Here is a 14,468-nt window from a genome sequence, read left to right as displayed (position 1 = left end):
AGTGCAGAAGAGACACTAGGTATTTTTACTTTTGTCGTTGGTTTTATAAAAAAAGTACAGCTGTTGTATGCAGCTGTGAACAAAAGCTGGTTTTGAAAGACATCTCTGAATAGGCCCTGGAAGCTTTTGTTGTTGGCATCATCTTACAGCAATTTAAACTGGGCTGGTGCTTCTGAGATGGATTCCCCCCGAAGTAGTCAGTCCAATCTATTTGTGATGGTGAAGACAATGGTGGCAGAGAGTACATGCTCCAGCCTGCCGCCAGAGGTGATTTACCCACGGCAGAGGGGAGCCTGTTTCGATGCATCACCCTCCCTGCTCAGACTCTGCTGTCCTTGGTTAAAATCTATGTGGATTTGCACTACGGTGACAGCATGGGCATAGGTAATGTGGAAGCACAGCTTTTCTTCTGCCAGCTCTGTCTCTAATGAGACAGACTTCATAAGGGCAGGGTAGAGCCTAGAAGTCTTGCTAGCTGTTATGTCAGTGGCTAAAATTGGTACTTTCAAACCAGTTTAAAATAGGTCTTTACCATGCAAATAATTTTTAAAGCATCCTTGCCAACGTGCAGCTCTCTCAGGAATGTGACTTTACTGCCTTGTGTGCAGGATGTGTAGGATGTGGCAAAACCCATGTAGAAACATAGCTTGCAGTGTTGTATTCAGAATGAGTACTGGCTTAGGAAGAGTAACCATCAGTTTAATCAGGTTCCCTGCTCTGATGCAGATTTTGTCTGTGCAAACAGAGAACAGCAGGTGTCTGGGGTGCTTTTTTTTTTTTTTCTGATAAAATTCAAGATGACCCTTTCAAAGTAAACAGAAACATGTGAAGTAGATGCATTTCCACCAATGAAATGTGAAATAATTTTATGTGTAAGCCACATGTGAAAATTTTTCTGCAAGTCTGGAGCTTATGGTTCCTCAAAGAGACCCTTCCTCATAGCTACGTCAGGGCAGCTGGATGCAAATTCAGGGTCAAAATCAGCTTTTTCCAACCCCTGGTTTCAGTTTTCACAACCTCAGCAAAGCTGGTAGAGGAATGCATTCTCCACGTGGCAGGACATACCTTTATTTATAGAGCTGTATTTTTAAAAGCCTAATGCTCCTTTCTTTTTGTTTCTCTTTTGTGTTTCTGAATTAGTTTTAGAACAGAAAAGATCTGATTAAGGTTGGAATCTGATTTAGTGTTCATCCCAGCAGGAATGAAAAAGGGTGATTAAAAGGTTCCATTTTGAATAGAAAATAAGCACAACCTGCCTGTAAGGGGTGGGTTAATCTCATACTTTGTAGTAATAGTAATTCAGACTCCTGAAGTGCTTTTCATGCTAACCTTAGACAGCTGTAAAAACAGCACTGGAAGATAAATCTCCTGACATGATTATACTTTCCCTGTCAAATCACTTCTGGGGTAGGAAATGAGGCTGGTAAGTACTGTCCCCCGCCACCAGGCAGCCCTGTTAGCGTGAGAAGGACCTGCAAGGGTGTAAGTATGTGTTAGAGCTGCCCACGTTCGTTGCTGGTTGGTAGCTGGGGGAATGGGTTTATCTGTGAGCTGACATAGGGCCAGATGTAGGGAACAGAGCGTGTGGGCTGAATCAGTGGGGTATTCCCTGTGCCTGATGGATTTGCCACGGACGGGAGTGTGGGAAGGCTGTTGAACGCACACGTCGTGGCTGCTGCTGCAGGGTCTGCAGGCTGTCTGGTGCAAAGGCAGCCACTGTAGAACCACGTACTGCTCTCCTCTGAGCCTTTGAAGAGCTAAGCTGGACGTTGGTGATCCTGATGCTCTGGAGCTGCTCTTCCCCTGAGGCGGGTGCTTGGCCACACTCTGTGGTTTGTCACTGGTGTACATGGGGCAGTGATTTCTGCAGCCAGCATTGAATGAGGCACCATGCAAACAGGGAGTAGGAGTAGCTCTTGATCTGAGCTCACCAGGGGGGACCTGCCTGCAGCTCTGCTGTCTACCTGCTACAATGTCCCCTGTAGACAGAAGGGGCCTTGGTGGTGTCATCCTGGCTTGCCAGACATTTTTTTGTTGAAGACTTTCTTGTATTCACAAAGAGCTCTTGGTTTATCAGGTCTGTGCTGCTTTCAGATGGATGTGCTACTTGGTGTTGTGTAATTACTTCCCAGTGGCTTTTTCTTGCAAGGTGGCTTTGCTATTCTTTTCTTTAACTAAGAAGAGCTGGCATTTGCTTTCATCCAGCACTGGATGGACCCCACATATTTTGTTTTTCGTTATTCTTCCAGAAACTGGTGGCATCTGCATTGCCCCACGGCCTTCAGAGGAGAAAGCTGAGATCGTTCCAGCTATGGCTATGAGACCTTTCTTTGGGATTGTGCCCGTGCTGATGGATGAGAATGTGAGTTGAGGCTGTGCTGGGTGCCCAAAAGAGAAGCTGGTGTGTGTTTCTGCCTTAATCACCTTTATGATGGCAGAGGAACAGGATCCGGAAAGATGTTTGTTCCTCCATTAAAGTGGTAGAATAGATGAGCAATTTATGTATTGAGCGTATCTCAAACATCTGTACAGATTGATAGCTAGGCATTGCAAGCTCACTGCATATCTCTAGAGGAGTGTTTGCATTTTCAGCACCACTTTTATGGTCTTACACTGCTTCTGATTAAGGGCTGCTGCCTCCATTTATGAGAGAAGTCAGAAGTCACACAGCTCCTGGGAACCAGGGAGCTGAACAGTTGGAGCAGTGGATGCAACATCGAGTGACGTGGCAAGACTGGAGCAGCCAACAGGACTGGTGGAGGTTTCCAAGAGAAATGCAAGGCATGAGGCCCTGCAACTGTGTGTGTCTGTGAGAAAACTGGTGCTGGTCTGTGAAGCTGTGCAGAGCGATCCCCATCCGCAGTCCAGTGCTCTGTTAAACAGTAAAGCATGTAATCTCTTCCAAAGAGAGTTTGGTAAGGGAATGTGGCAGTTAACAAAAGTGAAAGTGGAAGGCAGGGGTCCAGGCATTTCTTTGCTAGCCTCATCCCAGGCATCCTCTGGCTGCTTGGCACATCTTTGCTGGCATTGCCTTCTGGAGAATCACAGGACTCACTTTTCTTTTAGTCTTATCTGCTGTGCTGCTGGCCTCAAGGGGTGAGGAAGGCATGATACAGACAGTGTAGAGTAGCCACATGAGTGGATTCATTTTCTTCGCCTGTGGCCCTCCACTAGCAGTCTGCAGTGAGCAACAGTGTGACTCTTGCCAGGTCAATGACACAGAAGCCCTTGCTATTCCTATTTTGTTCACCTGATCATCCTTCCTGTGCTTGAACCTGCAGGGAAAGGTTATAGAAGGCAATGATGTGTCTGGTGCGCTCTGCATTGCCCAGCCATGGCCTGGCATGGCAAGAACAATCTATGGAGATCACCAGCGATTTGTTGATGCCTATTTCAAAGCCTACCCAGGTAAGGAAACTGCCAAGGGAAGGCAGTCTGCACTGCAGTATAAGCACACTGAACATTTTCAGCAGCGTTTTGTGATATTTCTGTACCAGCCAGATCTTGGTTGCTTGGGGTTGTGTGTCACATGTTGCAAGCATGCCCTAATGGTCCTAAATAGTGTTGACCTTTCTAGCTGTCAAAAGGGAATGTATTTTTTAGAAAATTTTAATGCCCAAATTTTATAGTCCAAATACCTTTTCTTTGGGGCCATTTGTGTCTCACTTGGAAATAGGCATATTGGATGGGAAAGTACCTGTTGCGTCACTGAATCTCACCCCTGCTGTCACAGACTGTGTTACATCCTTCCTTCTTAAAACATGGTCAAGTTGTATCTGGCAAGTAATTAGAAGTGGCAGGGAAACATTTTTTGTAGGAGATGGGACAAGACTACTGTCTTCACTCAGGGGAGCAACTGAAAGGGATTTGAAAGCTACAAAGTAGACAACAATTAGAGAGACAATCCTGCCAATTGTACAAAATGAGTTGGAAAATAAGAGTGAGAAACTGGTAGAAGAAATTGAATGAGCCCATAGTCCCTTATTACTGACTACATGTTCGCATCTGAAATTTTGTTGATATTTAGTTGATAGTTGTTTAATTGATTTGGAAGGGCAGGAGGCATGACTGGAAGTCCATTAATTGGCCAATAATGGGTCCTGGCAAAAACCACCTTCAGATTCACAGCACAGGCTGCCTGCTGCTGCTTAGAAGTGCCACAATTCAGATGTGGGCATGGCTTTGATGAAGAGCCAACACAATCTCTGTCACCAGATGTGTCCTCAGTGACACTGGAGTTTCCTGGAACCATTGTTTTTGTTTTTTTTTTTTTCAGTTTCCGTCAAATGTTTTAGACCCTCCAAACACCATGCTTATTGTGGCAGGGAGGGGGTTCAGCTAATCTGATAGCAGTGTTTCTGCGATGCTTATATGCTGGAGAGGGACTGTTATCTGAGATCCGAATCTTTGTTAGCCAGGAAGGAAAATGGCTTTTCATCCATACCAGTGTAAGTGATTAAAAAAATTGGCAGTGTTCCCATGTACAAAATGTAATAGAACTGTTCTTTTTCAGCTGAACAGTTGTAGTTTTCCATGAGTGGTGAGGTGTAGCTAGCACCAGGCCTGAGTTTGACCAATAGCCTACAGCATGATGGTAAATGGCATTTGAAATGGTTTTATCTTAGTGCTGTATGCACCAGGCCTGAACCCACAGTTGCTGTGCAGCTGTAGGCCTGTAAAGCCTAGCGAGATCAGAGAGCCCCCCTTGATTTTGGAAATCCAACAAACCATCACTGTGTTGTATTGCTGGACTTGGTTTTACTACAGGGATGTCAGCCACTGGTTACTGCTGACTGCCTCCAGTGATTTTGCCCATCTTGGCAAAGACCTAAGCTCCACTGTCTTGGTGCTGCTCAGGTGCTTACTAGGAGCCAGCACAGCCCAGGCAGAGCAGACGAAGGTTGGGGATGGCAGAGAGAAGTGGGAAATGGTGTGTGGCAGGTCCCGCAGCTGTAAGCTTAGGAGTCCCTGTGAGCTGTCTGATCCACCCTAAGCTGTTTGCCATCCCAGAGCGTAGTCTGTTCTGCATCAGAGCCCAAAGCAATAGGCTGGCACACTTCCTGCTGCTGACCACCGCGTGTCTTTGCTGTAGGTTACTACTTCACAGGGGATGGTGCTTACAGGACCAAGAAAGGCTATTACCAGATAACGGGGCGGATGGATGATGTCATTAATATCAGCGGACACAGGCTTGGGACGGCAGAGATAGAAGACGCAATGGTAAGTACCAAGCAGGTGGAGGTCCCTTGACAGGGCATATCTGTGGGGCAGGATGGCCCTTTCAAAGAAGCTTTGTGAATTTAAACAAGCACAGGGTCTCTTGCCTTCAAACCCTTGCATACACACAGCTTGATGCACAGCAAATGTGCAAAAGGAAACGGCTCCCTTATTAAGGAGACACACTGTGGGCAGTCCATGCAGTTGAACTGTCAGAGCTGTGTTTCCTCTCAGTGACATTGTACTGTTGCAGCTGTAATTTTGGATGCTGGTGGAGTCTCCATAAGGGATTGTCTCTCCTGTTTTTTCCTTCCTCTCTGCTAACATCTAACCTCTCCTTCCCAAATCTGTGGTTCTTGCTCATCCGAACTAGCTGAGTATGGGTGAGAATTCAGCAGTGTTAAATATGAAGCAACCTTGATTCATGTCAGCTGCAAAGCTAGCCTGTCATTTTGAGAGAAAATAATATTAGCACAGGGAATTGAAAACAAAAAGTCCTCAGAGCATTTATCTGCAAAGCTGGACCTGAATATTTATTTTATATTATGTGTTTTGCCTGCAAATGGCGCTTAAATGTGACATTTGATAAACCTGAGCTGTGTTCGCATAGCACACAGGATCCTACTTTCTCCTCTGTGAGTAATTTTTTTGTCTGTGTGGGTTTCTGATTGTAGATAGAGGATCCAGTTCCTCTCCTGCTCTATGTATATGTATGCATGTGTATATGCAAATATATTTATATGCTTAGATTGCTCTGTGATGTTTTCTTTCATATTTTAATCTAATTTAAGATAGCGTAATCCAGTCTTTGGTGTGGGATTCAGATCTGCGATTTCTTGCGGTCTGTACACCCAAATTGTCGTCTTACTGCAGAAGAATGTTAAATTAAACTGAAGTGTGACAGAATAAATCATTGTTGTGTAGTATAATAAAAATATGCATTCAGCAAAACAACCCTTCCCCCCTTCTGGGAAGATAAAGAAGCCTGATTCTTTCTGCCTTCTGGTTTGCTTTGGGCACTCGTAAACACCAGTCACATGTGGACTGTGATGTTGGCAGCTTCACTTTTGCTCTGCTGGCAGCAGTTCCCTGTGTCACAGAGCAATGCAGGACTGGTTTTGCTTTTGATTTGGCCATGGCCAGTCACCACTTGGGACTGTAGCCGTGCACACACAAGAGCACAGACAAAGAAAGAGAAACCAGGTTTCCAGCTGGTGCAAATTCAGCTTGGTGTGCAGTGGGCTTAGCGGTGTATGTAAGAGTACTTATTTATTTGTTCAAAAGCAGGGCCAATCCAGTGAGTAAATGCTACTCCCAGAGATGTCCAGCTTTCCTGTTGTGCTTTCAGCAGGATCTGCCAAGGGGAGGGTGAGATATGGCAAGGTGTTTTGTTCCTAGAGCAACTGGCGCAAACTCTGCAGGGCTTGAAGCAGTTGTTATGCTCTGTGTATTTTTGTTTCACTTTTTGTGAAGGCTGATCACCCTGAGGTCCCTGAGACAGCTGTGATTGGGTATCCACACAAGATCAAAGGAGAAGGTATGTGAAAAGCAGTGTCCTGACATGACATTTACATACACTTTCCTTAATTTCTAACCTGGGCTGCGTGTCAGGAGGTGCCTAGGGAATGGGAGGGCAGTTATCCATAGGTTGACTGGCCTTTCAGCCCTAAGAGGCAAAGACAGCCATGAAAATAACTGCATGTTCCTAAACTGGGTGCAGGTGTTACTCCTTAAGCTGTTTTCACACACAGTGTTTCCATATGTGGTAGAGCTTCCTTTAAAACGATTGTGCTCAGAGATGTCCTTTGAACAGAATGGGAATAGCTGATTTGCATTGGCCAGCTTTTGATCCCAATGACACTTTGGTAATTTATGTTGAGTTGTCATTGTCACTGAGATCAGTCTGGTCCACAGATGCCAAGACAAGGCTGGGCCATCATTTCAGGGCTGGAGTCTGACTCCTGTTTGTAAACAGGATTCTTGGCAGTCCCTAGATTGCGCATAGGAATGATTTGAAACCTGCCTTAGCATTTGAATGAGCATCCCTGGTCTTGCTGGCCAGGATCTAATATGAGGTATGTGGCTTCTGCTCATTTGTCTTCCAGGTGCCTTTGCTTTCATAGTGCTAAAGGAGCAGACAGCTCATATAGACCGTGTCAAAGAAGAGCTCAGAACCATAGTGGCTTCCAAGATAGCAAAATACGCTGTGCCTGACCACATTCTGGTAAGTGGGAGAGTGTAGCTGGTGCCAGGAGCAGGAATGGTCACATTGAGCAAGCCTCACCTTCCTTCCTGGAGTGCTGCTGTTGTCCCTCTCTGGCAGGACAAAGAAGCAGGAAAACAGAACTAACTGGAGGGATCTCTGGATAGGGGAGGGCAGCTGCAGTGGTGTGCATGTGCTCCTTCTCCATGCCTGAGGATCAGCAGTGACACAGAGTGTGGCTGGGATATTACAGCTACTCCAGCCTGCAGAGCAGCTTCTCAGTGGGGCTGTTACAGAGTGTGTTTTAGAGCTACCCTGAGGCTTCTCTATTTGGGCCAAGCGCTGAACAACCCTTTAAATGGGATGCACAGCGTGTTGAGAGCACCATGTTTGGCAAGAGCTCTGGCAGAGGGGAACCCCAGACCTACCCTGTGCCTCAAGATGCACTTGATGACCCTGTTCACCATGCAACAGCATTACTGCTCCATACAGCTCTTGCCCTCAGCTAACCCCTTTGCTGAAGTAATGTAGCACTGCTCTCTGTGGCCCTGTGCAATGGATCAGATAAAAACCCACCAAACTGTAGACAGATGCTACAATCTTTGGTGTCACTGAGAGGCAGACTGACACTTTCTACTGCCCAGCTGTTTTGCGTTGGTAATTAGCATCAACCCCCAAATATCAAAGAACTGGCTGTTTCTGTTGAATAATGGACAGCTGTTCAGCCTGAACCTGGAGCGCTGATGAACTCCAGGCTTTCTTTCAAGTCTCCTCACCTTTCAGCAGCTCCCTTTGTGTGTTTGGGGAGAGTGCACAAAGCTGCCCCTTAGCTGCCCCCCAAGGCCCTCCTGCATCCATTCCGCTCTCTGCTTTGGAGGCAGTGACCGGACCACTTCTTTGAGGGACTCTGCTTTAGCCATGTGCTTGGAAGGTGGACACCAAGACACGGGTTACAGAATACAACAGGAGCAGGCAAGGGTGGCTCATTCAACTTGGAACAGCCCAGGACATCTTCAGTGGATTGGAGCAGCTTCCAGAACTTGCAGGTTTGCAAGGAAACAGCTCTGTTTCCCTGTGTTTGGGGCTAGTCCTGCAGGGAAGTCCAACAACTCCTTCCTTGCATGTTAGTTAATGCTTTGGAGTTTTGTAGCCTACTGGCCTGATACTGTAGCAAAATGAGACCTGCTAGTGTCTCTATTCAGTGCCTGAGAACTCAACCAGGCTGAAGTTTACGCTGAAGCTTTTGAATCTGCTGCTAAGTCCTTTGCAGGAAGTGTAGCCAAGACATTTAACATTCTTCTGATTATGAAGGAAGGCGTGTAGGCTGACAGATATAATCAGGCAAAAAGAGAAACATAAGCAGACAGGTGTTATCCTTTGAGTAGGAGACCCTGTAACTGGTGTGCAGTATTGTGTGCTTTATATTCCTGCCCTGTAAAGGGGAATATGTCTGTTCTGGTAATGCATTGAGATCTGTGTCATCATCAGTGCCTGATTTTTCAAGTGTAACTAGCTTTCCAGCTCAATAGTTAACAGCTTATTGAGGATCTGATTCTCCAAAGAGCTGTGTGTCCTGCAGCACACAGCCTGGAGATACACAGCAATCATAAATGGGGAACAAAGTCCACTTAAATAAGAATAAAATATAGCACAAGGAATTGATGCTAGTGACACTTCTTTCCTTGGCCATAAACTAGTGTGCTCAAAGGTCTAGTATTTCCCAGGAGCCTCAGAGGAGCTGTGACCATGAGATAGTATGCCAGGCTTAGGACAGTTCAGGCAAATTTCCTTGTGGTTTCCAGCAGGACCCAGGTTCTAATATAGGTGTGTCTTTCCCTTCTCTGCAGGTAGTGAAACGTCTTCCTAAAACCCGATCAGGGAAGATCATGAGAAGGCTGCTGAGGAAAGTAGTCACTGAACAATCAAGCAACATGGGAGATGTCACCACACTTGATGATCCAAGTGTTGTCAAGGAGATATTGGATGCTTACCAGAAATACAAGGAGAAGAGTTCCTCATAACAGGCAGCTCTGGGATCTCTCTCCTCTGGAAATGTGGAAGGTCTCAAATAACAAGGCAAACAACATAGTTCTCTCTTGATGTTTTTTTAAAAACTCTGTTCCCTTCTAGGGGAACAAGATTTTCCGCTCCACAACATATTTTGAGATGCACAGAGCTAGGAGCAATCTGCAGTTTTGCACAGTCAGTGAGCTCCCTTTCATTGCTTCTAGGGCTGTTGTAGAGCAGCCGTTGATGGTTTCCATTTGCTATGATGAAATTTAAGACTAGCTGAAGCAAGATGCAGGCATTAATGTTTCTCATTTTAATGTTACTGTACACGGAAATGTTTTTATACAATACTTTTGCTGTTTTAAAAGAAGCCCTGGAATACACTTCTTCCATTTTTCCTTCAGTTTGGATACCTGAGTTCAAGTAGCTGTATTTTACTGCAACTGTGGTGCCTTTTCAGCAGTGCTGGGTATTCTAGTAGATGTCTCACACGTGTTATTAGAGAAATGAGAAGGATGTGGCTAGTCTGATAATTCTTTCTTGTGTTTACCCAGGTGTTCTAATACCTCCTTTGCCTTTCTTCATAAGGATTTGTTCCTACCACTGTATGTCCTGCGACTTGCCAGAGATGGTGAGCCTGTGTCCCTTCATGTCCCATGCAGGCAACCCAGCACTAGCACTTCCAGCTGCAAAACTGAGCCACAAAGCCTACCGCTGGACTTCCTACATGTCCTCAATGCATTGCCTGTTGCGTAGGAGGGGTCTGGTCCCACATGTTTTTATTCTGCCTTGAGAAACTGAATTAGCAACTGGACCTTTAAAGTAACTGTCCTCTTCCTCATCGGTGATGACAACTAGATCAATGTTGTCCATTGTGGTTCACTTCTGTATATTAGGAGTGGTATTACCATCTACAACTGGTAGATCTTTGTTGCCAGGTGGTGATTTGTGTAGGTGCCTTCATTTCTTGAAGTTGCTATGATAAGGGACGATGTTTGCTTGCTGTCTGTCAGAGAAGCATTGGGAAACAAAATCCTGAAGCACTCAAGAGAGTTTGAAGCTGAGAGAGATATGCTGGAGGGTTCATTGTGACTTGCTGGTCTGTGTGATTTCTGACCAGGGAGTGGTTGTTTTAGCTCACTGCCGAATGGCCTGTAATCTTGTTTGCTCCAACAAAGACAGGCACCCAGTTTGGAGGTAGGTTGGTTCTCCTGTCAAAAGTTATGACTTAATGCTTATTGCTGGTAGGTTGCGCCCTACCATGTCTGTCCCTTCTGCCGTGCTGATCTTCCAAAGAGTTAAGTACCAGGTGCATACCCGCAAATTGCACAATCCACAAAGAAGAAGGAAGTGCCTCTTAGATGCCTTCTGGAAAGTGATGGTAGCATTCCAGACCAGCAACCTTAGAATAGCAGGGAACAATAGCCTTTGTCTTTCATAGACTTTCAGAATTGCAACTAATATATTCAGTGTTTTATTTCTGGACTCGTTTTATCACAAACACATTTTGATTGAAGCACTCCTTATATTTGGGCTGTTCAGAAGAATTTGCTAGCAGGTCTCCTGTCCTCTACTACACCACTGAAGGTCATGGAAAAACCTGTAGGTGCTGAATGCCTTTGAGACTTCTGCCCCTGCTAAATTTGGGTTAAGCTGGCTAAGGGGTTCAGAGTGGTTGGAGGGGCCACAGAGCATGCCAGGAAGGCCTGGTAGAGGACTCCTGCCCTCTCCCTAGGTGCAAAAGCTCAAGGTATACACCAGTATAGCGTGCACAGTGCTGATCCTGGGAGTGTGTGCCACAAGGGCTCAGGCAGAGCTTCTCCATCTTAACCTGCCTAAGCCAAGTGACTGCTAACCACCAGTCCAGTGCTGTGGCTGGTGTCATTCCATCAAACCTTGCAGTCCTGCCTCTGTCTTTCTCAGATGACAGTCTGCTTAGTTTCACTGAGGTGTGTGTTTTGGCCTGCCAAACCCCAGAGTAATTGGCAGAGTTGCCTATTTTTGCCCTAGTTTTACAGGGGTGACTTATTGCTGAATTAAACTGGAATTAATTTAACTATCTTTTCCAGTGGGACTGTGTACTGGGAAGACAATCTGTGCACCTAACTGGAGGCAGGAAAGGCAGGAAGAAAATGGCTAGGTGATCCTCTAGGACTGGGAGAGGAGTGGTGAGTTTTTTGGCCAGCAGAGATTCTGGTACCAAACGGGGAAGCAGGCTACTCGCAGTACGATGTGTTCTCAAGGACAGGTGTGTTGTCTTAGGTGCCATAGTTCCTCTGAGTACACTAGCTGCATTTGCTGGTTTGGGTTTTTTTAAAAATTTATTTTAAATATCTCTAGGGACTGGGTAATACAGTAGGGAATAGTACGCTTCATTAAAATTCCCATCCTTCTGTCTGCAATCCACTTTTGCTTAAGGTAAATAGACACCCTGTGGACTTTGTGGGAAGTTGAAGATCGGAAGGTTTGATAGAGTTGACAGGATGTTAATATTTTAGGAGACAGCCACTACATATATCCTCTATTGCCGTTGCAAAAGGAAAAAAACCCCACTTCCTTAACTGATTTTCAAGTGGGAAGCAGCCAGGAGTTAATGCTTGTGACAAAAGAAGTAGACTCCCTTGTTTAAACAAGTTGTCTCCACGCAGTCTGAAATACAGTGTGGAGGAAGAAAAATGACTTTTGAACAAGATTATATGCTTTTCTTTTAATCAGGAAAGCATTTCCTATATTATGGATAAAGAATTTCCTTGTCCTCTTGACGTGAAATTTCCTTGTTAAGGTGAGATGCAGTGGTCATAGACACATGGTCTAATTCATCTGAACTGCCTCATGAAGACTAGCTATGTGAGGAGCAATGTGCTTTGGTGCATTGAGACATTTGCCATACAGCTCCTCTGCTCAGGGAAAATGGGAGATAGGTGCACTCCCTCACCTGCATCCCTATTGTCTCAGCTTTTGTGGGCTTGGGGACGACGGCTGCCGGGGAGGTTACAGACTGACGAGGTAGCTGCAGCACCCCAATAAATCAGAGCCATGCCAGCTATGGTGTGGACAGACTGTAGTTACAAACAAGCCTCATACCGTAAACTTCTGAAGCCTTACAAGCACCTTTGCTAAAATCATGTCACCAGCATTTGCAAGACTAGAGTGCCACATGCCTGCCATCCAGTACCGCGGATGCTTGCTCTCTTCCTTGCACATTTCTACAGCTGAGCTGTGGTCCTTGGGATGTCCATCTGCTCAGAGGCTCCCTTGGGGTATTCAGAGAGAGCACGTGGTGCTGATGTGCTGCCCACATGGTGTTCTGCAGTGGACACAGCTCCTGCTGGGCAGCCTCAGCCCCCACTTTTCCTGGTAAAACTGCACTTCTGCAAGTATACCAGCATCACTTGGAGCTAACATCCCATGCTCAGTTCATCTAATAGGACCCTGAGGCTGGTAGAAACAGATCTAGGCAGGGCTTGGAATTGGTACTTCTTACAAAAAGAAGAATACTGTGCTTCACCGGGTAGGCTACTCATAGAAAGCTTTGCCAAACAGATTAAGTTTTCCAGCCAGAGAAGTCCCCCTTTTTTCTTTTTCCCCATGATCTCTGCTAACTGCAGCAGTTGCATCTTCAGTGCAAGCCTAAGTCGAGCTTTGCATTTTTGTTATTCCCCGGATGTCGCGAACATCAGCATTGGTGCGTGGCAACAGTGCTTTCCTCTTCGCACGCAGCAGCCTTGCCCCCCCACCAGGCTTGTGGTTCGGGAAGGGGTTCAACCTGCAGAACTGGCACTGATGTCCTCAGTTCTTGAAATGCTAGAAAGGAGGTAGCTTGCAAAAGACCCCGTGCAGTCTTAAGAGCTGATCTTTACTAATCAGTGAAAGAGGTAATGATGTATGGAATACTTCAGGGTAGGATTGTGGGACAAACTTGGGGGTAATTGTTTCATTTAGAAAAGCAGAACTGTTGAATTCTTCTAAATCTTTGTGTGTCCATGAGTAAGGTGCGGGTTATTTGCCAGATCACCTTTGTAGCTTCATTGAAAGAGATCCAGAGTCAATTTTACCTGTTGCAGTTCGTTGCAAAGGGCAAATGTGCTTGCTTTTTTTCCCCACTCAGTTTTGCCAGTGAGACCCAGTCATGGTGCCTTTTCCCCCACTGGAGAGACAGACGATTTTTTTAATTTTAGAAAGGGAAAGTCCGTCTTTCTAGAGATGTGTGTTGTATGGTTTAATGTTAAGCCTTTAATCATTATGTTTCCTTGTAATCATGCTTTAAACACATTTATTGTCCTTGACCAAAACCAGTTTCTTCAATGATCTCTGTATTCATATTTTCATTAAAGGAAATATCTTTCTCTGTGTGATGGGTTGGCTTTGCATCATAGGTGTCCAGCCCTCCATCCCCTAAAGGGTCTGGGACTTTTTCAGTTCATTGGACTTGCTTCTGCCTGTCCTGATTATTTTAGTCTGGCAGCACAGACCAAAGAAAGGCAAAACAGTTTGAGATCAGGATGAGTCATCTTGTGGTCCAAATTGCTGTTTTACTTTGCTGCTTTTCTCTAAACAGTAGCTCACAGGAAATCAGTTAGGGCCAGAAAACTGCCACTGTAAAACAACTCAAAAAGTTGAAGAACTAGCATTTGCATGTCAGTAAGCTGCATGTGTCATGTAAATCCCAAGGCTCCACTGCTCTACATTCATTTTCTTGTGTGATGCAAACAGAGAACAATTGGTGGGAACAATTAATGACTATTAGTTTATATGGATGGTTCAGCTACTAATCTTGTCTTGTGCATGGCGTGCACAAGTAGAAAAGGAGTGAAAATGGGATGGGGAGGGGACATGAGAGACAGCATTGTGTAGAATGTGAGTGTGTAGCTGTCCCAGAGCTGAGCAGATGAAAAGAAATTTGTTTCCAGGTGCCTTGGATCTTTTCTAAGTGCCAGGAGCACACCCTCTGCAGGGTGCCTTGTCCATTGAGAAGTGAGGAAGATTGTATTTCACTCTCTGCGTACCACACGGATAACACTATAGTTGTAATGCAGGG

At 45.5% G+C, this 14,468-nt stretch overlaps 1 protein-coding gene across 1 annotated transcript in view; it reads left to right on the top strand.

Annotated features, from left to right (window-relative positions):
- ACSS1 (acyl-CoA synthetase short-chain family member 1) overlaps positions 1 to 13,726 on the top strand; it is a 38,407-nt gene extending 24,681 nt beyond the window's left edge. Inside the window, exons 10-15 of the mRNA XM_010577858.1 lie at positions 2,250 to 2,362; positions 3,282 to 3,408; positions 5,093 to 5,220; positions 6,691 to 6,754; positions 7,323 to 7,441; positions 9,268 to 13,726. Of these exons, the coding sequence (XP_010576160.1) occupies positions 2,250 to 2,362; positions 3,282 to 3,408; positions 5,093 to 5,220; positions 6,691 to 6,754; positions 7,323 to 7,441; positions 9,268 to 9,441 (725 nt within the window). The 3' untranslated portion in view covers positions 9,442 to 13,726. The remainder of the gene's footprint in view (positions 1 to 2,249; positions 2,363 to 3,281; positions 3,409 to 5,092; positions 5,221 to 6,690; positions 6,755 to 7,322; positions 7,442 to 9,267) is intronic.
- The last annotated feature ends 742 nt before the right edge of the window (positions 13,727 to 14,468 follow it).

The sequence above is a fragment of the Haliaeetus leucocephalus genome, unplaced genomic scaffold, assembly GCF_000737465.1.
Source record: "Haliaeetus leucocephalus isolate CR32 unplaced genomic scaffold, Haliaeetus_leucocephalus-4.0 Scaffold577, whole genome shotgun sequence".
NCBI classification, from domain to species: domain Eukaryota; kingdom Metazoa; phylum Chordata; class Aves; order Accipitriformes; family Accipitridae; genus Haliaeetus; species Haliaeetus leucocephalus.
Note: the sequence above shows the minus strand (reverse complement) of the source record. Positions and strands in the feature narration are given on the sequence as shown.